We start from the raw sequence: 23,652 nt of genomic DNA on the forward strand, positions 1-23,652 counted from the left end.
ACAGGCTCCAAGCCCTGGCCACAGGGCAATGCATGACCATGCCCATGACAAATGCTCAAATCATAGGCTGGTTGCTGTTGGCCCAGGAAGACTTTTAAAATTATCATCTACCACCTAGAGCTCCTTTCAAAGAGAGTAGACTTACGGAGTTATGAGGCAAAATGACTGGCATTCCTGGTCATGTTGTCATTGAGAGCTCATTTAGTTGCAATTAGGCAATGTGCTGGCCAGAAGATGGAGGTACCAGGCTGAGACAGAACTGGTTTTCTCCAGGGGACTCCTTGTTCATCTTGCTGAGCGCTTGACAGTAGCTTGACTCACTCTCCCTTTTCCCTGAGAGCCAGACACTTCCTTGTTTTACAGATGACAGCTGGCCCAGGCCTCACAATGACCATGCACTATTTAGCCCTAGAGTTGTGATAGTGGGGAGGGGAGCAGGTCACTGTCCCATCACTACCACAGGCAAGTCCAGCTGGCTCACTGGCCAGCACAGTAACTGAGAAGGGAATAAATACCCTAAATTGCTTGAGGATGTTACTCCCAAATTGGGATGACTTAATTCCTTCTTCAGGGCAATAAGCGTCTTTAACCTCAACTGCGGTTTAGAATAAAGACTAGAAATGTTTTAAACTCCCAGTGTTAATATTTTTGCATTAAGGGATCTATATAAATGTGATACTTTAAATTCTTACAGTATTTCTTACAATATTTCAAGTAATTTTGAGAATTCTAACACATTCTTGTACTAATTACAAATGTATATTGAATAATAGATTTAAACTTGTGATTTTAAGTTGAAATCTTACTCCATTTGTATTGACAGATCTAAAAGAACTCATGACTCAATGTATTTATAAATTTAATTTATTTCATTTACAAGAAACACGTAAGAACTCAAAAGGCTTTGTTAAAACATTGCGACACTTACGGAGTGGCCCAGTGGCAAAGCGGTTAAGTTCACGCCCTCCACTTGTGGGCCTGGGGTTCACAGGTTCCGATCCTGGGTGCGAACCTAGCACTGCTCATCAAGCCACGCTGTGGCAGCATCCCACATAAAACAGAGGAAGATCTGCATGGATGTTAGCTGAGCAACAATATTCCTCAAGCAAAACAAGAGGAAGATTGGCAACAGATGTTAGCTCAGGGCCAATCTTCCTCACACGCACATACACACGCCAGATTTGATACTTAAAAAAAGAAAGTGAATCACTAAGCTTATAAATGCAGTTTCAAATGTTCAAAGGAATTTAATTAACTAAGTTAATAGGACAAAAGCAGTGATTGTTAAAATTTACTAGAGTAATGAATGGAATTTTTTTTAAGATTTTATTTTTCCTTTTTCTCCCCAAAGCCCTCCCCCCCGTACATAGTTGCATATTTTTTTAGTTGTGGGTCCTTCTAGTTGTGACATGTGGGACGCTGCCTCAGCGTGGCTTGATGAGCAGTGCCATGTCCGCGCCCAGGATCCGACCCAGCGAAACCCTGGGCCTCAGAAGCCCAGCGCGCAGACTTAACCACTCGGCCTGAGGGCCGGTCCCATGAATGGAATTTTAAAATTTGTCAGTTGAAATTAAGGAAGAGCTAGGTTTGGGGATTTCTAATTTTAATAAATTGAATATTAGTTTTAAAAATTAACTGGAGAGTAATCTTTTCTGCTCATGAAAGCTACCCAGAGGACCTTTTGGAAAGGACTTAGAATGTAATGGTGGATCAGGGAACGTGGATTGGATAGAATGAAACCAAGAGGGGCCAGTAGTAACGCGTCCCATGGGCTGGACCTCTCGGGAGAATAAGGAACTGTTATGGTAGGCGTCACCCAGCAACAGAGTCATGGGAACAGAGAATGGGGGCCTAACATTGGAGGTTTGGGAGGTGGAGCAGTTTCTGGCCACAATATGGATGTGACCCAGGGAATGGGTGGCCGTTTGGAGAGAAAGAACTGTCATTAGAGATGAGAAGGAGGTCAAAAACCTGACAACACATGCTCATTTTGGATGGGTCCAGTTTTGTATAACTCAAAGGAGGCACTGCTCAAGTAATCGTCTATGTGAATGGCTCCTCCTGGCGTTGGGCAGTGCACAACCTGCTCAGCCTTATGCGATGGTTCTCCTAAACCCTGAAGTCACCAAGTATGATGAGAGAAGTACAGGTGGGAAGGCGAGACAAGATGTCAAATCCTTGGTACGCCAAAATAGCTCATAATTGTGGAGTAGTTACTATATGCTTTGTAGTGTTCTAAGCACTTTCCCAATAACTCTGTGAGTTCAGTATTTTTATTATCATCACTATCACTTTACAGATAAGAAAAGCAAAAACGACAAAATCTGGTCCTGCCTGAGCACATATGGTCAAAAGCGCCGCGCTCCAGCCTTCAGAAAGAGCTAACCCTCCTGCCGCGCTCCCTGCGCGCGGCCTCTCACTGTTCAGGGCGCCTGCGCGCGTGCCCCGGCGACCGCCTGCCCACCCCCCGCCCCCCGCGTAGCGGACGGTCACGTGCCGGCGTGTGGGCGGGGCCGCGCGGGGCCGCCTGCGCGCCTGCGCGCCGCGGGCTGACCGAGCCGAGCCTGCCGGGGCCAGCGGGCGCTGGGTCCCGCGGCTGTAGCCGCGTCTTGTGTCTGCCCCGCCGCCAGCCGGGGCTCGGGCCCGGGCTCGGGCCCGGGCCCCCGGGGCATGGCCCTCCGGAGTGCGCAGGGCGACGGCCACACCTCCAGCCGCTGGGACGGCGGCGCAGGGAAGACAGGTACGGAAGCCGGCCGGGGTGCCGAGGAGAGGCCTGCGGGGACGACGGCCTGAGGGGCAGCGGCGGCCCGAGGGGCAGGGACAGCTGTCGCAGGAGCGGGCCGGAGCGCCCGAGAGGGCCCCGGGCAGGGGGACCTGGGCGACCGCGCGCGGGGCGGCCGGGGTCGGGACGGCGGGAGAGGAAAGGGTTGGAGGGCCGGGTCGCGTCGGCAGCGGGAGAGCCTGGAATCGGGGCGCCGCGGGGTCCCCGGGGCGCAGTCCTGTCCCCAGTGGGAAGGGCAGGGCGGGGCCGCGTCCGGCCTCGTCGAGTCCGGGGGAAGCCGTGGCTCTCCCTGACGACCGAGGCCGAGCCGCCCGCCCGCCCGGCTGTCCGGCCACGTCCGCAGGCTCCGGGCGCCTCCTCCCCAGCGGCGCGGCGGGCTTCCCAAACTTCATTCATCGCTCGCCGTCCGCGTTTTTGCGGCGGGCGTGGACCACCGACTTCTTTCCGTTGCCGCAGGACGCACCCCTTTGAAGGGTACAGTTCAGCGGTTCTTAGTCCGCTCACGAAGTTGTGCCACCCTCGCCACTGTCTAATTCCAGCACATTTCTAATTCCAAAAAGCGAGCCCCCCGCTCTCCGTTCCCCAGTCTCCGCAGCTCCTGGCCGCCACTGTCATCTACTTTCTCTGTCCTGTGCCGCCTCTTTTAATGTGATTTAATGGTGTACAAAGCCATTCTATTTTTTATACTGTTTTGTGCTAAGCGGTAATTTCTATGAAATCGTGGTTTCGTTGTCACTATGTTTTCAAATACGTTTGACATACGTTTAATACAGGACAGTTAAAATTATTGATGTTTACTCTGTACCAAGTAAAATAATGTTTTTCCCCCTGGGGAAGACTAAGGTAGCTTTCCCACTTTTGCATCCTCTGATGAGTGGTGCCCACAGTAGAACCAACCACATATTCAACCCACGTACTTTGGTTGGTATCCACATCTTGTTTCTCTCGGCTTATTCCTGTTATCCCCTTTTTCTCCTATTCTGGTCCTGAGTGGAAATGGAGCTCGCTTCTCCTATTACTGCTCTGGGCCCTTTGGCCTTGTAGCCTTTTGCTGGTGTTGGTGTGACATCTGTCCTCATGACTTAGTAGTCAGTGCCCCAAATGCTATGGACCTTGTGACCTGTTGTAGTGCAGCTGTGCCCAGGTTGGGAGGCCAGTTTCCTTGATTTTGCTTCTCCGGACGAATGGGAGGAATTTAGAGATGAGAGCTTTTCTGTTTTCCCTTTTTGTTTTTAATCATCTTGGAGAATTGGCAAAGTTACTAACGCTAGAAACTCCCCTGTGTAGAGTTTGTGATCAGATTGGTTTACTCTCTAGAATATTGTTCTCCGTGTTGGGGTAAAGCAGTCTATCTTAATACATGCTTGTCTCCATGTTTCAGGGGGTTAATGAATCTCTGCTAATTTGAGTAATCTTTGGTGAGACTAATTAGTACCTCCAGAAACGAAGTCTGCGTTGTTTTATTTTGTTTTTAATAGGAACCTTACTCAGAATAAGGTAAGGTTTCCTCTTCCACTGTCTTTCTTTGGTACAGATATGAACTTTAAGCATATATATATATTTTAAATTATTTTATTGAAGTTATGTTGGCTTATAACATTGTGTGAATTTCAGGTGTACATTATTATATATCGGTTTCTGTTTAGACTGCATCGTGTTCACCAATAGTCTGATTTGTATTCGTCACCGTATGTATGTCCCCCTTTACCCCTTTCGCCTGTCCCTCCCACCCCCTTCCCCTCTGGTAGCCACTAATCTGTTCTCTTTGTCCATGTGTTAGTTTATCTTCCACATGTCAGTGAAATTGTACAGTGTTTCTTTTTCTCTGGCTTCTTTTGCTTAGCATAATACCCTCAAGGTCCATCCATGTTGTCTCAAATGGCACAATTTTGTCCTTTTTTGTGGCTGAGTAGTAGTCTTTTGTGTGTGTGTGTCTATATATATGTACACCACATCTGTATTTCTTCATCCATTGATGGGCACTTGGGTTGCTTCCACATTTTGGCTATTGTGAATAGTGCAGTGAACATAGGGGTGCATAAATCTCTTTGAATTGCTGATTTAATGTTCTTTGGATAAATACCCAGTAATGGGACAGATGGATCGTATGGTATTTCTGTATTTAATTTTTTGAGAAAGCTCCATAGTGTTTTCCGTAGTGGCTGCACCAGTTTGCATTCCCACGCAGTGTATGAGGGTCCCCTTTTCTCCACATACTCTCCAACGTTTATTTTTTTCTTGTCTTGGTGATATAGCCATTCTAACAGGTGTAAGGTGATATCTCATTGTAGTTTTGATTTGCATTTCCCTGGTGATTAGCGATGTTGAACATCTTTTCATGTGCCTGTTGGCCATCTGTACATCTTTTTTGGAAAAATGTCTGTTCATATCCTCTGCCCATTTTTTGATTGGGTTGTTCATTTTTTTGTTGTTGAGTTATGTGAGTTCCTTATATATTTTGGAAATTAACTCCTTGTTGGATGTATGATTTGCAAATATTTTCTCCCAGTTGGTGGGTTGTCTTTTCATTTTGTTCATGGTTTCCTTTGCCGTGCAGAAGCTTTTTAGTCTGATGAAGTCCCATTTGTTTATTTTTTCTGTTGCTTCCCTTGCCTGAGTAGACATAGTATTCAAAAAGATACCAAACATAAATTTTTAAGTTAATTTCCAGTGTCAACATCAGTTCAAGAGGTGGGGTAGGGAGGTGTCTGTCTATCTGAGGGGATCTCGCTCTCTCTCTGACTGACTCTTCCATTGTTTTGAGTAAGGCTCAGCATTGCTTGGTTTGAGATTAACTCTATTTAAAGATTATAAAGCTTTCTTTTTTTTTTTAAGATTGGCCTTGAGCTAACATTTGCCAGTCTTTTTTTTTTTCTTCTTCTTTTCCCCAAAGCCCACCAGTACATAGTTGTATATTCTAGTTGTAGGTCTTTCTGGCTCTTCTATGTGGGACACCGCCTCAGCATGGCTTGATGAGCAGTGCTAGGTCCGTGCCCAGGATCCAACCCAGTGAAACCCTGGGCTCCCTGAAGCGAAACACGCAAACTTAATCACTCGGCCACAGGGCCAGCCCCAAAAGCTTTCTTGATATGCAAGCTTAGACCAAATAATCAGTTTGGAGTTTTGCACTCTCACATAGGATTCCATTTTTAAGTATGTGGGTCATCCACCTCATGTGAGTCACTAATACATATTTTGCTGATATGGAAAAACTTTGAGAAGCAGCATAGCAGTGCTCCTCCTTAGCCACTGTCCTTTCCCTGTATAGTATGTTCCCCAAGCCAGATGCTTTTGGAGATACCTTTTGCTCTGGGGAAGCAGAAATCTTTACCTGGGTTCTATAGACAGAGTTGGGAGAGGTTTGAGACAGTGACCCCCTCAGCCGTCTTTATCTGAACTGTTCAGAGCTACACTTCAGTGCCTTTGTTAAAGTGATTGCTTTAATGGAGAGTAGGCCACGTAGTGCCCAGACCATTGCTTTTTCCTTTGTTGAATGAATTACTTTTCAGGCATCAGGGATTTATCTATAGCAGTGTCTTATATTTTGCAGCCAGCTGTAGGGTAGTCATTTCATTCTGTTGTGGTTGTGATAGCCAAGACCTCTCCTATAAAGGAATTTGAAAGCTATCAGCTTTGGAATATATAATACATCTCTCTTATAAGTGGGGCAAAAAAAAGCTGGAGAAGAAAGCGTTTCAGGGGGATTTGGATTACATATATGCTACCTTCAAATGAAATGTGAGCTTTTATCCCAAGCCCAAATACAGCATTCTCAAGTCCAGAAATGTGCGCCCTACCCCAAAGTCCATATATAAAATTTATCTTAAAATAGGCAGTAGACATTCACTTTAATCTTTTCCTGACCATCCCAAGAGTAACTCTGATTTTTCTCTTTCTGAGGTGAAGAGGGTATGTGTAAATTAGTTGTTCAGTTGAGACTGCTAACCCCTTCTCCCTCATTCTGTACTCTAGCACTGTAACTTATCACTCTGTAATTTATACATCTCCAGCTACTGGAGTTTTCTGTTTTCTCCTCCTTTTTTATGTCACAGTGAGAGCATGTGTATTAGGTGCAATAAATATTGATGTGTTGGGGGCCCGGCCCGGTGGGGCAGCGGTTAAGTGCGCAAGTTCCACTTCGGCGGCCCAGGGTTCACCGGTTCGGATCCCAGGTGCAGACATGGCACCACTTGGCAAGCCATGTTGTGGCAGGCGTCCTACGTACAAAGTAGAGGAAGATGGGCATGGATGTTAGCTCAGGGCCAGTCTTCCTCAGCAAAAAGAGGAGGATCGGCAGCAGATATTAGCTCAGGACTAATCTTCCTCAAAAAAACCCCAAAACTTGATGTGTTGGGAGTGGTGTACATGGGAAGCCTTTCTCACCTGCTGCTAACGTTAGTCCCTCTGATGTGGGACTGAGGAAGGTAATGGTGGGGCCTTAACGGGCAGCAGCTGAGACCCAGAGCTGAGCACCGTCCTACCCTGAGAAGTACCAGCAGCTTTAGAAAGAGGCCAAAGCGTCTACGGGCCTATTTAGAGTTGTGCAGTGAGCATCTTCTTAAGGCTATGGGGGAAATAGTGTCATTTACCAAAAGCCAAATTTTTCCAAAGGAACAATAGCTAAGCTAAATTAATTATTCTATTCTGCACATGTTTATTGAGTTACCACAGAGCACCAAAAATGAGAAGATAGTAGTCAATTTTGAAATGCAGGATTAAAAATAGAATCGAAACAGAGTGTTAAGAGAGATAAAAAGTATTGGAGCTGTGGTTTAGGTTCAGAATTAGTTAAAATTCTTGCAGATTATTTGCCAATACCTCATGGAAATGCAGCTGATTGCAAACAGTGTTATTTTCCCCAGTGGTTTTCCTTTCCCCCAGATTGCTGAATAACTTACTTGGAAAGAGGGGCAAGGTAGATATATGTCTAAACAAATTGAGGAAAATTTTCCACATTCTTAGCAAATAGGTTAACAAGATTTCTCAGTGTCAGCTTGCCTCACCTGGTATTCAGTAGTCCCATTTGAGTGTCTTAATTTGTGATGTGTAGAAAGTACAAGGGCACTCTAAGTAAAAATAAATAAATAAATGAAATATCTGGTGGATTTTTTAATTTGTTGGAAATTAACTTAATTCCTGCTGCTATTTTGTCTCAACCTGTATTGTTACATAAAAAGTCTTCTCTGTTTCCTGCGAGTCTGTGATCCCTTTTTGAAGACATACAGTCTTCTCTTCCAAAGGAAGGCCCTTCACCCAAAGTAAACTGCCCCCCTGTCTTCCCCTTGGGTCCAGGATAAAACCCAGACTCCTTAACAGGGTAAATCAGGCCCAGACTCTTCTGTGAGCCACGTTTACTGCAGCCCTTTCTGCCTCTCTTCTCTCCCCTTGACCCAACAGTTCAGCCTTGCAGAATTTCTCCTATTTCTGGACACGATGTTTCTTTTCTGTCTTTTCCAGATACTCTTTCCTCCACCTGGGATGCTCTCCCTTCAATACACTCTTTGATGTGCAAAGTTTTCTTTAAGAAGCTACTAGAATATATTCTTGAGCCAGCCCTGATGGCCTAGTGGTTAAAGTTTGGCATGCACCACTTTGGCGACCTGGGTTTGCTTCCCGGTCACGGAGCCACACCAGTCCTCTGTCAGTAGCCATGCTGTGGTGGCAGCTCCCATAGAAGAACAGGAAGGACTGACTTACAACTAGGATTTACAGCCATGTACTGGGGCTTTGGGGCTGGGGGGAAAAAAAAGAAAAAAGGAAGATTGGCAACAGGTGTTAGCTCAAGGCAAATCTTTCCCTGCAAAGAAAAAAAAAGAATATATTCTTAGTGAAGCCTTTCCTGATTGCCTCAGAAGTAGTCATTCGTTCCTCTGGATTTTCATAATTGTTCGTGATTCCATTATATATAATAATTGTTTGTGTCTCTCCCTACTGTAAGCCTCTTAAGGCTGGCAGGGAGTCATGTTCATCTTTCTGTCCCCAGTATAGTGCTTAATACAAGTAGATGCTCATTAAATGGTGGACTGATAATTGATGGATAGACTAATGGACAGGTGGATGGACGGCTGGAAGGACACACCCAAGCCAAGAGCTTGAAGCACCTTGTAAACAAACATGTGGCTAGTTGGGTGCTGTGCTGCCAGAGGGAATTGGGACTTGATTTTTCATGATTTCTAGGTAGAGTTACCATCCAATGTAGCATCCAAACTGGGACATTTTTGAGAGCGCGGATAGCAGGAGGAGTTTCCTCTGAACAATTATGCCAAGATTATAGGCGTAAACCAGGAATGTCTCAGACAAACTGGAACAGATGGTCACCCTACTAGATTACCAGGGAAATAACGTCTAGCCAGGAAAACAGGTTTACCTGGGTGAAAAGTCACCTGTGCTATTTTCCTGTCTGCACCTCCACTTGCATGTGACTCCCAACCAGTTGGTGCCTCTGTTTATATGATTTATATGTCGCAGCTCTCTGAGGTAGGTAACCAGGACCATTAGTACCAGTTTTCATTTGTGTTAATACTATGCAGCTTTGTCATGGAAACAATTTGTAGACTTTTGTCTCAGAATAGAAAATTACTGAGGAAAGCTCCTTAGTGTCCCTCAAAAACCTAATCTGCCTTCCAGTGTTAGTCCCTCCTAAAGCCTGACCAGCTTCCAGTGTTAGCTTCCACTTTACGTTAGCCCAGGGCCTTGCACCTAGTATGTGCTACATGAGTGTTTTTAATGAGTGTGTGTACTAGTAAATGAAAAGGCCGTGTGTTTCCTGTCTCCAGGCCTTTCTTCTGTTCTCTCTGCCTCCTCCCAGTCTCTTGAAATCCTCCCCTTGCTTTTCAAATTGCACTTTTGAGTGATGCCTTCTCAGATCAACCCGACCCACAGCAGTCTCTGAGCTCCTGGAGTCTGCACATACCTTTGTTTGGAAGTTAGAGTGCACTGCTTTGTGACATCTCTTCGGTGAGGTCTTTTTAAACTTTTCTTGTGTTTGCCATTCCTAAAATTAGACATTCTTCAAGAAAGCTCTGAGAATGTGTTACCCCATTATTATAAATAGAAAAATTATAATATGATACACATCAACCACAAACTCAACCAGTTTCCTAAAAAGTAATTTAAACACAGTAAAATGCTTGTGTATAAATATCAAATTACCATATAACATGTAAGATGCTTCAAACATTCCTACCTGAACACGAGGAATTCATGTGGATGTTAAGGAAGAGTTACTTTGTGTGCAGTGTCGTGCCTCTCTTACCACCAGCCACACTGGAGACCCAGGTATGCCCTGTGACATTCTGCTTTTGAAAATGTCTCTATGTGACTCTGATGTTTCACCAGTTGTGTTAACATGTAACTGGAGACTTTTTCCATGTGTGGTTTTGTTAAAAAATGTGTTGAGGGGGCTGGCCCCGTGGCCGAGTGGTTAAGTTTGCATGCTCCACTGTGGTGGCCCAGGATTTCACTGGTTCGGATCCTGGGTGCGGACATGGCACCACTCATCGGGCCACGCTGGGGCGGCATCCCACATGCCACAACTAGAAGGACCCACAACTAAAATATACAACTATGTACTGGGGGGATTTGGGGAGAAAAAGCAGAAAGAAAAAAGAAAAGATTGGCAACAGTTGTTAGCTCAGGTGCCAATCTTAAAAAAAAAAAAAGTGTTGAATTTTGGTGACTTACATAGACATTTTTCCTCTATAAACAACAGGAAAAAAAATATTGTATTAAGAGATCTGTATGCTTTGTGAGGTTTCATATTAAGAAAGAACAAGCATTCTATGAGGAAAACATTAACAGTAACTTAGATATGCCTGAATTTACTGAGCATTTATTATAATTGTAATTCCTTGGTCGTTACCTACACAGTATATCTCCTTGGTATTTTGCACATCATGTGGTAATTAAATATCTGTAGGTTGACTTTAAAAATACCTGCCTAGGTGCCGGCCCTGTGGCCTAGTGGCTAAGTTCAGCACACTCCACTTAGGCAGCCCAGGTTCAGTTCCAAGACATGGACCTATACCACTCATCAGCAGCCGTGCTGTGGCAGTGTCCCACATACAAAATAGAGGAAGGTTGGCACAGATGTTAGCTCAGGGTGAGTCTTCCTCAAGCAAAAAGAGGAAGATTGGCAATAGATGTTAGCTCAGGGCCAATCTCCCTCAGCAAAACAAAAACAAAAACAAATACCTGCTTGTACCTCAAACCAAATGAGATTGGGCCCTGAATAGAAAATGTACACATGCCGAATATGTGCCTAATGCCTTTTTCCCATTTATTTTGCAGACTTTGATGCCAAAAGGAAAAAAAAAGTGGCAGAGATACACCAGGCTCTGAACAGTGATCCCACTGATGTGGCCGCCCTTAGACGCCTGGCTATCAGTGAAGGAGGGCTCCTGACTGATGAGATCAGGCGTAAAGTGTGGCCCAAGCTCCTCAATGTCAACAGCAGTGAGCCGCCTCCTGTGCCAGGTAAGGGGGAGGGGCAGTGCTGTTCGGGGGCTCGTCTAGCAGGCACGGACACAAGGATTCTGGGACCTGAGGTTTATATGCCCACTTTACCCCAAGAGTAGATGAGGCAGTCTACAGCATTTTAGGGTATGCTTGGGCCCCCTCTGAAAATAAGGCCAAACTGATAAGGAGAATTTTATTCAAAAATAAAATGAGCTTTTATTAGGTAAGTAGTTAGCTTTTATTGAGTAGGTTGGGGAGTTTATTAAAAATGCATATTCTGGTCTGTATTCACTTAGAGGTGCGTTGTAGGAGTTTGTATTTTAGTAAGCTCGCCACCTAATTCTCATGAAAATGGACTGCATTTTGAGAGACATTAGGCTGTGGGGAGAGATGATACCTTTAAGGTCCTTAAAAAAAAAAAAAAACGTTTTATTGGGAAATACTAAGATCCTTTTAAATTCTAAAATTCTCTGTAATTCTATGAAAAGCTGTTACGTAACTAGTTTGCAAGGACCATATAGTAAAGGGAGTTTCTTGGAATACAGTGCAAAATACAAAAGAAAGTACTGCAGAACAGTGAATGCACTTTGTCATTCATTCACTCACCAAACTTTTTTTTTTTTAATGCACTCTTTTTTGTTTTTTCTCCCCAAAGCCCCAGTACATGGTTGTATATCCTGGTTGTAGGTCCCTCTAGTTCTTCTACGTGAGATGCTACCACAGCATGGCTTGATGAGCAATACGTAGGTCTGCACCCAGGATCTGAACCAGTGAACCCTGGGCCGCTGAAGCAGAGTGCGCGAACTTAACCACTCAGCCATCAGGCCAGCCCCACAACAAACATTTCTTACTTTCCTGCTTTGTATGGCGAAGTCCAGGTGCTGGGGATTCTCTCATTCATTTGGCTATTATTTATTATTTGGCTAGATATTATAGTTGTGCTCCTCTTGTGGGCCGGGTACTGGAGATGATTAAAACAGCCTTTTCTGATAAAAACTTCACAGTGTCATGGTGTAGCTGAATACATGTTAAGTTGCCGCTTGTTATTATCTTTGAAACTGACTGCCTCAGAGCAGTCAGCTTTTTTTTTTTTTTCGCTGTGGAAGATTTGCCCTGAGCTAATGTCTGCTGCCAGTCTTCCTGTTTTTTGTATGTGAACTGCCATCACAGCATGGCCCCGAGAGGTGAGTGGTGTAGGTCCATGCCAGGGAACTAAACCCAGGCTGCCGAAGTGGAGCATACTGAGCTTTAACCACTAGGTCACCAGGGCTGGCCCAGCAGTCAGCTTTTTGTTGGAAGGAAAAAGCATTGCCTTATTATTATTATTATTATTATTATTATTATTATTATTTTGCTGAGGAAGAGTCACCCTAAGCTAGTATCTGTTGCTAGTCTTCCTCTTTTTGCTGAGGAAGATTCACCTTGAGCTAACATCTGTTGCTAGTCACTGAGGAAGATTCGCCCTGAGCTACCATCTGTGCCAGTCTTCTTCTGTTTTCTTTGTGGGTCGCCACCACAGCATTGTGGCCAACTGGTGGTGTAGGTCTGCACCCAGGAGCTGAACCCAGGCTGCCGAAGTGGAGCCCGCCAAACTTAACCACTAGACCATGAGGCCGGTCGCAAGCCATTGCCATATTCACATTCTAAATCCTGAGATGATACTCTTCTATCAGATTCCAGATTTCTCATATCTTTATAAGATGAAGTCTGCATGTGGGGGAGTGTTGCGTAGGCTCCTCTGGTAGCTTTCCTTTGATTCTGGTTGTGAAGGAAATATGCACTTGTTATATATATATAACAGCTAGAGACTGCCTCCTTTCATACTGTATTGGGCTTATCCACTGAACACAAGTACTATCTCCTATTTGCAATCTTAGTTTTAGAATTTCAGCATCAAGAGAAGTTAGGTTTTTCTTTATATTAATTTTTCTCAGTACCCTTTTTGAACAGCTCAGTGCTCCCTAGACTTTACAGATGTTAGAGTATTTTCAGTGGCCTCTGGTTTCTACACTCATGATCTTACTTGATCTTAACAGTAACCTGAGAGGTCGATATGGAAGGGACTGTCCCATGTTACAGATGTGGCCTTGAAATTCAGAGCAGTTGCCCAGTGGGGAGCAGTGGCAGCCTACGGCAGGCCCCGGCCTCCAGACTGCTCCTCTGCACTTCCACCTCACTGTTGCCCCTGAGCAGTCTGTGTCCCTCCTCTTACGGCCATCATGATTTGCATCAAACAGCATGTTTGGAACTAAATCGGGGATTCCTCTCCAAATGTTGAGTCATGAGTCATGTCGTCTTCGGGACAAAGCTGAAGTACGTCCTCCATGCCTTTGGTGTCATACCAGAATGTTTTGTTCCTAACCTGGTTTCCCAGACGTTCCTACAATAACATGTTTCTTTTCCTCTGACAGAGCAGAACCTACGACAGATGAGCAAGGACTACCAACAGGTGCTGCTGGACGTCAGGCGGTCCTTACGGCGCTTCCCTCCTGGTGAGGAGCTCTGGCAGTCTTGCCACCTGGGGGTTTCTGTCCCACTTGCACTTACTTTCTTGTATTGGTGCTTGCCAGTCCCAGGGAGTTTCCACCCCAGTGACCTAACGTGCAGGACCCGGCCTCCTCAGGGACCCTTTGTATTCCTGGTCTGCTGAGTCATTCTTTTATTGACTTGGTTGTGTTCAGACCCTCACTGCGAAAGCCTGAGCCAGAACTAGTCTCTCTTGGCCTAGACGTGATGAATGCGAGTAGAGTTTTCCATCCTTTCAGAGCTGCAGAAGAGACTTCATCGGGCTTGCTAGTCCCATCAGTCTGGCCTTAAAGAGCAGATTGGAGGGGCTGGTCCCGTGGCCGAGTGGCTAAGTTCTCGTGCTCCGCTTTGGCGGCCCAGGGTTTCACCAGTTCACATCCTGCTCATCAAACTATGCTGAGGCAGCATCCCACATGCCACAACTGGAAGGACCCACAACTAAAAAATACACAACTATGTACTGAGGGGCTTTGGGGAGAAAAAGGAAAAATAAAAGCTTTAAAAAAAAAAAAGCAGATTGGTTTGGAAGTGGGCACTAACAAGAGCTATTTTTTTGTTGTTGATGAAGATTAGCCCTGAGCTAACATCCGTGCCAATCTTCCTCTATTTTTTTTTTTTTTTTGAGAAAGATTAGCCCTGAGCTAACATCTGCTGCCAATCCTCCTCTTTTTGCTGAGGAAGACTGGCCCTGAGCTCACATCCATGCCCATCTTCCTCCACTTCATATGTGGGCCGCCTGCCACAGCATGGCTTGATAAGTGGTGCGTAGGTCCATGCCCAGGATCTGAACTGGTGAACTCTGCTGCTGAAGCGGAGTGCACGAACTTAACCACTACACCACTGGGATAGCCCCACAAAAACTATTAATATCCTCCTCTGATTAGACTTAGAAATAGTGATATCTTACATTTACATATATCAGGTCCCTGGGATTGCAAGGAAGGCCATTCCCTGCATGTTTAAAAGGCCTGTTCCTAAAATTGCCTCCCCATTCCAGGAAGAATGAGAAGAAAGACCGTTGTCTCCGTTTCCACAGTGAAGGAAACTGGGCAGCAAACCTCATGTTTATGATCTATCTCTCATCCTTTGACAGCTCCACCTTTAGGTCCATGTGGAGAGGAGAAGTGTTAAAGGGAACAAGAGCTTCCAAACCCACTGCTCCCCTTCTCAGTGCCCGTGCTCCGGCTTGGATTTTGTCTGTTAAAGGGCCTTCTTTCACCCTTGCCTACATCCCTGCTCTCAGGAGAGGCTCTTGTGATTCCTGTGTAGCCGGTTGCCTGCCATCTTGGTTTTGATAAAAACATATGTCCATGGTCAGGTTCCTTTTCTCTGTCCTGCTGGTTTGAATGAAACTGCACAGGACAGATGCCTCCCATTTTCCCCTAGGGAGCCTGTTTTCCTTCTGGACCCCTTATTCCTCTTCCACTTATGTAACAGCAGTCTGTGACATTCTTTCTGTGGGTTGAACTTTCCATGGGTTTCATATTCTTTCTCCATTCATGTTCCTCTGGGCTTAGCTGACCACTCTTCTACTGAGAATCCAAGCAGGGTTTAATTTTTTTCTCTCACTACTTTGATGACTTTGCCTATCCGTAGTACTTGGTTTACACCATTTTCTGTTTTATCTTTTAGAATATGCCTTTTTGAGAAGGGGTGGGGTAGATATGGATGAGAAAGGAGCTTTACTTTCATTTTAAACCCTCTGATCAGTTAAGTCTGGGCCCTTACGTTGGCTGTTATTGCTCAAAATATCTGTTTTTAACTGGAAAAGCTAATGGTATAGGAAAGCTGTCCTGTGTGCCGTTCTTCTAAAGCAGCTCAGGAGCCGGCCCCGTGGCCGAGTGGTTAAGTTCACGCGCTCCGCTTTGGCGGCCCAGGGTTTCGCCTGTTTTGATCCTGGGTGCGGACGTGGTACTGCTCATCGGGCCACGTTGAGGTGCCGTCCCACATGCCACAACTAGAAGGACCCACAACTAAAAATATACAACTGTGTACCGGGGGGCTTTGGGAAAAAAAGGAACAAGAAAATCTTTAAAGCAGCTCAAGGCTGAGGTTTGGCATCTTTGTACTAAAAGCCGGGTGAGCTGCGGAGCTGCACGGACCACTGCCGGCACTAGTGCATACTCGGAAGGAGCTCCCAAGACAGGCCACATCTTTCGATCCAGGAGATCAGTCATTCCTGTGACACTTAGTTTGATTTAGAGGGAAACAGGCAACTCTTAAATTTTTTGTTTTTATATAATTTCATACCTACAGAAAAGTTTCAAAAATAGGATAAAGAATTCCTCAGATACCTTTACCCAGATTTCCTTATATGTTAACATTTTACTGTATTTGCTTTATTATTGCTTTCTCTTTGTTCTTCTTCATACACACAAATTTGTTTCTGAACTACTTAAGAATAAATTATAGACATGATGCCCCTTTAGCCCTAAATGTTTCAAGGTATATTTCCCCAAAACAAGACTGTTACGTGATCACAATACACTTATCAAAGTCAGTAACAACTTTGAAAAATACTGTTATCTGATCTACAGATTTTATTCAGATTTCACCATTTATCCCAGTAAAGTCCTTTATAGGAAAAGGAAATAGAAATTCATGCATTTACCAATCAGTCATCCTCTCTCTTTTCTTCCCTTAATCTGGAGTAGTTCCTTTGCATTTTATGACAGGCCGGTTATTTTATAAAGTTTCCCTCGAGTTGGGTTTGTCTGGTATTTCCTCGCTTTTAGATTCAGGTTTATGCACTCTTAGTAGGTGCTCTCAGTGCATCTCATCAGGCGGCACATGCTGTCAAATGGTCACACTGCTGGCAACGTGAACTGTAGTGACTTCGTTAAGACGGTGTCTCCTGGGTCCCCCCACTGTAAGGTTGCTAGTCTGTGGCTCTTTCCAATGTGTTAGGTGGTGTCAATGATGTGCGGATCTTGATAAATGTTACCAAAGTGTTCGTGATTTATTTTCTTTTATTAAACACTTTCTCTGAAAATGTGTTGCTGTCACCTCCTTGTTACTAGGCTGCTTGCCGTGTTCAAGTGCATCTCTCCCTGCCCCCCGCCCCCGACAGGCATGCCGGAAGGACAGAGAGAAGGGCTCCAGGAAGAACTGATTGACATCATCCTCCTCGTCTTGGAGCGCAACCCTCAGCTGCACTACTACCAGGGCTACCATGACATCGTGGTCACGTTTCTGCTGGTGGTAGGCAAGAGGCTGGCAACATCCCTGGTAGAAAAATTGTCTACTCACCACGTCAGGTACCAGTGCAGAGGAACGTAAGAGGCTGGGTAACACTCCTCAAGCCCCCTGGGGATAACTCCTGAGCCCGTTTTCCAGTCAGTGCGTTCAGTGGTTTGAGCCCCATTCCACCCCCCTACCCCTGATCTAAGTGTTCGGTCTGACCAAGCTCATTGAATTCTCTCCCTCTAGGGATTTCATGGATCCAACAATGGACAACACCAAGCATATATTAAACTATCTGATGCCCATCATTGACCAGGTGAATCCAGAACTCCATGACTTCATGCAGAGGTACATATGTGTCTGCGTGCACACACTCACACCTCCCTTGAGCCTTCTCCTGGCCTTCGTTTCTTCCTCACAGGTCTAGCTCAGTTGCGTCATCGTCTTATGTTGATTAGTGTTAAGTTCTTCCGAGTTGTCCTTTCCAGTTACCAGCGATCTGGATAATGCAGTTCTGTACACAGCCTTGGAGCACTTTTTGGGTGCTGTGGTCTTTGGGGATATAAGAGATGTCACAGCCCATGCTCTTAAGGAGTTTACATTTAGTGGGGAGAGGTGGACAAGGTAAGTGTCCCAAGGTAGACTTCAAGGTTCTTGCCACAAGAGAGTTACAAAGTTGTGTAGGATCCAGAGGCGAGAAAGACAGGGCCATCTGTGGGTTGTTTTATTCACCAAGTACCAAGAAGAAGAAATATTTCTTTCATATAATTTTTTTTTTTCTCTTCTCTTTAGCTGGAAATGTGTCCTTGGCTGATGCTTCTCTCTCTCTGTCTCTTTTTTAAAAAATAATGGCTATGTCTTAAGGTGTTTCAGTCATCTCACGTTCACTGAAAATTTAATGTGGCTATGTTTTCAAGCCTGAGAATGTGTGCCTGTGCACCCAAAAGAGGTGTGACTTTCTCAGAAGGAAAATCGTGGGCTAGTTCTGTGGAAACAGCTTCTTCTTGTTCCTGTAATTGACATTTGTTGGTCGTTAGGAGAGCATCCAGTGAGATGAGGCAACCAAGGCCCTAGCGTGGTATTACTGTCACAATGGTGGGTACATTTTAAGGACTTGGTATTTTCTAAGAAGATGCTGAATTCCTAGGTGACTGAATTTTCCAGAAAGCATATTTCCCAAGTGCTTCCTTCTCACAGCACTGATGACAGAGAAGGCCCAGAGAGAAGGAAGGGATGACTCGGCAGGGAACCTAACATCTGGATTTCCTTGCTCCTAGTGCCGAGGTGGGGACCATCTTTGCTCTCAGCTGGCTCATCACCTGGTTTGGGCACGTCCTGTCTGACTTCAGGCATGTTGTGCGGTTGTACGACTTCTTCCTGGCCTGCCACCCGCTGATGCCCATTTACTTTGCAGCTGTGGTAGGTACAGGCCAGGAGCCAGCGACTAGGCTCACCATCGTTCGTTCCAGCCAGATCATTTTCCCTAAAGGCAAACCTGGTGATTGTGGAAAGATGCAAAACATGGCATTTCCCAGGCTGATGTCCCTGGACACTGTTCTCTGCACTGTTAATGAGAGAGTTGTGGGGGAAAAATATTTCGTATGAAAATAAGTTTGGGACATGCTGGTTAAACAAAGTTAAACAGATTTGTTTACTTTGTGAGTCTTCTGAACATTTACAATTCTCACGTGCATTGTGAATTATGTGTTCCTATTGACATCTCCTGGAACTAGCACAAACTGCCAACTCCGGGTTTAAGAAAAGAAAAGGTGTGGTATTACAATACAAAATTGAGATTACAAAAAAAAAAAGAAATTTCTGGGGGTGGGGGTCCAGTTATTAGAAGGGCCCGATTCACCTGGGGCGGAGGTGGGGCTTCACAGGCGATCTTCGTTACTCTGTAAAGGAGGCAAGACTGTTCTTTCCGCTGTTTTGAGCTGTTTCTTCTGTGCTGGAGCTCCAGGAATCTCCAGTGATCCTTCCCCTTTTCTTCCTGAAAGAATCTCCTCCATTCAATTGGTCAGCCTTTCACATGACGGGCTGGAAGTTTGCCACTAAGAGGAAGGCCAGCCCAGTAGGAAAAGCACTCAGATATGTACAATATTACTTCCTCCATGGATACAGGAGTTTGCCAGACATTTAGGGTGAACTCTGTCTGTTCCCAGTTTAAATTTATCTGTAAGGAGAATGAAGTGCAAGTGGCCAAGGCCCTGTATGTTCTGGTCTCTGATGCAAGGCCTTGCTCCCCACAGATCGTGTTGTATCGAGAGCAGGAAGTCCTGGACTGTGACTGTGACATGGCCTCGGTCCACCACCTGTTGTCCCAGATCCCTCAGGACCTGCCCTATGAGACACTGATCAGCAGAGCTGGAGACCTCTTTGTTCAGTTTCCCCCGTCTGAACTTGCTCGGAAGGCAGCTGCCCATCAGCAAGCCGAGAAGTGAGTGAGGCCAAGGCACTCGTCGAGCAGGGGTCTTAGCTAGTGAGCAGAAGTGATGGAAGGTTGTGTCCGGTGGGGACAGGGCTGGGGAGATGTTTCCAGAGACCTAAGCTTATGCCAGTGGAATCCCCACTGGAGACTTGATGCGTCGTTATCAAGAAGAGTTTTCTGAGCGATGGATGGCTCTGCCCGCAGCCCATTTCATCTAGTTTGTCTATTTTTCTCTCCTTCTTTCATACCATCTCCTCTCTGTCTCCTTCCCCTCTGCAGAACGGCAGCCTCTACCTTCAAAGACTTTGAGCTGGTGTCAGCCCAGCAGAGGCCTGATATGGTGCTGCGGCAGCGGTTTCGGGGACTTCTACGGCCTGAGGATCGAACAAAAGATGTCCTGACCAAACCAAGGACCAACCGCTTTGTGAAACTGGCAGTGATGGGGCTGACGGTGGCACTTGGAGCGGCCGCTCTGGCTGTGGTGAAAAGTGCCTTGGAGTGGGCCCCAAAGTTTCAACTGCAGCTGTTTCCGTGAATGCCAGAGAGGACCCTTCCTCCTATGTTACTTTAAGGTCTCACCTTCCGTGGAAGGGTTGGGAGGGTGGAATTTCCTTTATTAAAAGGGTTTCTGTCAAGGGTTTTCTATTCCTGCCATCCCCCCCTGCCCCGTCTATGGTTTGCCTTTGCTTCAGAGGCCAGTAGCAGAGCCTGCCTGACACCGGGCACCTGGGTGCCTGGGCACAGAACTCTCCCCTCCCTCACAGTGGGCTCCTGAGTGGGCTCTCCGCTGCCTCCTCTTGTGTTGGAGGAAATGGATTTCTTTAGCTCCCAGCTGCTTTTGGGACCCACTGGGCCTGGTTACTGGGGAACCTCTTGGCTACCGAGTACTAAGTAAGCTGGACCACTGAATGCCCTCCTCGCGCCTCCTCCTGTTCTGTCTGCTGCATCCAGACAAAGAAGGAGGGAGCTGCTGCTAAAGAAGTGGGACCTTGGCGTGAAGTCGCGGGGGCAAAGGCCGCAAGCCCAGGAACAGGATTGCCCCTCTTAGGAGCAGCTCCCTTAGTTGGTCAGAAGGCAGAGAGACAGATGTGAACTAGGTTACTAGGTAGATCCTACCTATTTTCAGCCTAGAAGTCACTGGGGCATTTCCAGTCAGATGGGAAGGAACGTTAAGTTTTAGGGCCCAAAGACTGGTTTTGCCTGCCCTTTTTCTGTTCCCTGTTCCCTTCCACAAGCCACACAACGTTGCTTATAAAAGACACTTTTATTACTATTTTTAGAATTACATACGCCCAACAGGTAAAGTAACCTCACTTTAAAAATAATAGTTCCTTCATGGAAAAAAAATAGTTCTCATCAGAAGGATGAGGTTCTAAGACCCTGAAGTTCCCTTTCCACTCCATTATTTAACATTTCACTTAGCCAGAGTTGCTCTTCGTAAACAACCCCACACTTCCACGGTGCCCACTTGTCCAGCTTCCCTTCTTCCTGTTGTCCTTACATCCTCCTTCCACTCCCAAACAGGCCCCCACTCACTACCCTGGCTTCGCTTTTTTGGTTTGGTTTATCTCCTCAATTGCTGGTCTCTCCTTCCTGGTTGGAAACGTCATTGGAAACTTGTCAGCACCAGAAAGGAACAGACTGCAGCCTGGAGAGAGTGGGAGGAGCCTGGGACAGCCCCCTGCTTCCTGAGGGCTCTGCAGGCCTCGGGGCCAAGGCGGCTCAGCCACTCCTTCTGGGGCTGCTTTTCCTGTAAGCAAGGCCGGGTTTGTTTTAAATTAACTCTGGCTTGAAAAAAAAGTGCCTTTTGCTGCTTTAAAGAATTAGGGTGTATAGTATGAAGCAGCCATGTACTTTGCTTTTCCAGGTCTCTCTCGGGCACCGTTCTCTCTTGGCAGGTGTTTTCTTAAAGTGAACATGCCAGAAGCACTCTACCCCCCACCATACCCAGACATCCAGGTCCTCCCCACAGGCGCGCTGTGTGCAGAGTGGAGGGCATTGAGCTCGCAGGCAGCCAGCAAGCCCGGAGCAGTTAGCACAGGAGACTACACTGAGTTACACTAAGCACTTTAAAACCAAAAAAAGCTCAAAATGATGTGTGATTCTCCATATGGGGAGTCCCACCTGGGGTGAGTGTGATGTGGGTGGAGTAACCTAGAAAGTGGTGGATTCATCAAGACAGAGGCAGTTCTTCCAGGACCCAGAGGGGATGCTGTGACAGATATTCCCAGTCGTGTCCCACAGCAAGTTTGTCCTCTGGTCATCTGTACAGTGGGGCAGAATCGGCCCCTCCTGCTGCAAGCACTCGGGCCTGTCTGTAAACACTCAAGGAACTGATGGGGAGGGGCAAGCAGGTGCACGTTGTCAGGGTCCCAGAGCCACAGCTTTTGGGATCCCAGGGAGCAAGTAGCATTTGCTTCTGTTGTGGCCTAGGAAGGAGAAAGTTCATTTGTTTTACAGTTTTGCTGACATCAGGATTCTCCCTGCCAATGAGAAGCAAGCATTATCTTTTTACCTTTAGATGGTTTACTATTCTGTAAAGAGTATGTGTAAATATTTTGTACAGAACCCTGTATGAAATAAATAGCCTATTGTGGTTACTAACCTCTTCTGGCATTCCATCCTTATGCACTTCTCGTTGGGAGTGGACTCTGGTCTCAGGCATCTGGCCTCGATGCTCCCGTGCCTCCCCCCTCTGCCTGGGACTGTGCCGTGGTCGGTGGACTCCTGGTTGGCCTCGACTTGCTGGCGAGCTTGGGCAATACCTGCAGTCCTGCTTCTATTTCACCTGCAAGTATGACCTACACAGTCCAGCTGCTGCCCAGGGCCACAGGTCACAGTTCAGCAGCATGAGTGGTGTGGGACATTAGATTGGGGTGATCTTGACTATTTCTACACACTGTTCTGGGGGTGCCTTCAGCTCTAAAGGCTGATGTTCAGTTTTGGAACCCAACCAGAGCCTGATGTGAAAGCAAGTTTGCTTCCACGTGTAATTTCCATCCACAAAGGAGCTGTTGAGAGCTGTTCTTGCTAAGTAAGCTCTTCCAACATCCTCTCAACATGCCCAGCTGTTGGGTCGTGGGAGCCCAGAGCAGTGCCAAGTGCCTCCACCCTGAGGGTGTGCCAATCACGGAGGCAAGAATCCATGTTGTTGGGGATGTTTATTCATGTTTCCCTGGCCCAGAGGGGAGATGTCAGAGGGGCCAAGGCTGAGCTGGCATCACCCACCTGCTCCTTGACCCTGTCCCACACCATAGGCCAGCTGCCCATGCCACCCTTTGATCTGACTCATGGAGTACACAGGGCCAACCAGGACACTGCCCTGCCTCGGGGAGCTCACACCAGAGAGTTGCATTCAAGGAACAATTTGTCATAGAAGTTGATGGTTGAACATAAAGAGCAGAATTTTGATAACTGGAAAATTGAAGGAAGGGTGTGTGTGATAAGAAATATTTGGTTTGTGTCCCAAGTTCTCCTAAAACCCTTGGAATTTCCTGAGTGATAGGAGTGCCTTTTGTTGTTCATGATTCCCTTTTGCTCCCACCTGAGTTTATGCTAATGAGGGGCCCCGAGAGAGCCTCAGGATGGGACTGGTCACCAGATGGACCAAGTGATTCGAGCAAGGGAACTTTGAACCCCACCCGGGTGGAGAGGCTGGAGAACGGAGCTCTGCAGGAACTTGATTCAGAGATGGAGCGCTTCTGGGTTGGTGAACAGAGCAGGTGCTGGGAGGATGACTCACTTTGGGAGCTCTGCACGCCCCGTCCCCTGCCCTGCTCAGCTCTGCCATTTGGCTGCTCCTGTGGTATAGCCTTTATAATAATAAATCAGTAAACGTAAGTAAAGTGTTTTCCTGAGTTATATGAGCCCTTCTAGCAAATTATTGAGCCTGAGTGGAGTTGTGGAAACCCCCGAATTTCTAGCTGGTCAGGCAGAGGGGTGGGTCCCTGGGTACCCTAATTGTGGCTGGACGTGCAAGCGGGCAGTCTGAGACTGAGCCTTCCACTTGTAGGATCCAGTGCCGACTCCAGGTAGCTAGCGTCATAATTGAACAGACTTGTTGGACACTCAGCTGGAGTTGTAGAAATGCTGTCAGAAAGTGCCACACAACAGGGAAGGCTGAGGGAAGAACAGTGTAAAAATAACGGCTGAGTAAAAAGTGTGGGTGTTTTGTAGAGAGATTGAGTGTCCAAGGTCAGTGGAAGGGCACTCGGGTTCCAACCAGGGACAGCTTTGAGCACTGTGGGAGGGAATTGGGACTCTCTCTCTAGGT

General features: G+C 46.4%; 1 protein-coding gene across 1 annotated transcript; it reads left to right on the top strand.

Moving 5' to 3' along the window:
- The first annotated feature begins 1,831 nt into the window (after nucleotides 1-1,831).
- On the top strand, nucleotides 1,832-21,983 carry TBC1D20 (TBC1 domain family member 20). Its single transcript, XM_070589033.1, has 9 exons — nucleotides 1,832-2,181; nucleotides 2,300-2,740; nucleotides 11,072-11,257; nucleotides 13,651-13,731; nucleotides 16,836-17,022; nucleotides 17,195-17,296; nucleotides 18,226-18,367; nucleotides 19,201-19,388; nucleotides 19,659-21,983. Exons 2-9 carry the CDS (start codon nucleotides 2,671-2,673, stop codon nucleotides 19,912-19,914), a joined length of 1,212 nt encoding a protein of 403 aa, XP_070445134.1. The 5' UTR covers nucleotides 1,832-2,181; nucleotides 2,300-2,670; the 3' UTR covers nucleotides 19,915-21,983.
- The last annotated feature ends 1,669 nt before the right edge of the window (nucleotides 21,984-23,652 follow it).

The sequence above is a fragment of the Equus przewalskii genome, chromosome 21 (genome assembly GCF_037783145.1).
Source record: "Equus przewalskii isolate Varuska chromosome 21, EquPr2, whole genome shotgun sequence".
Lineage (NCBI taxonomy): Eukaryota > Metazoa > Chordata > Mammalia > Perissodactyla > Equidae > Equus > Equus przewalskii.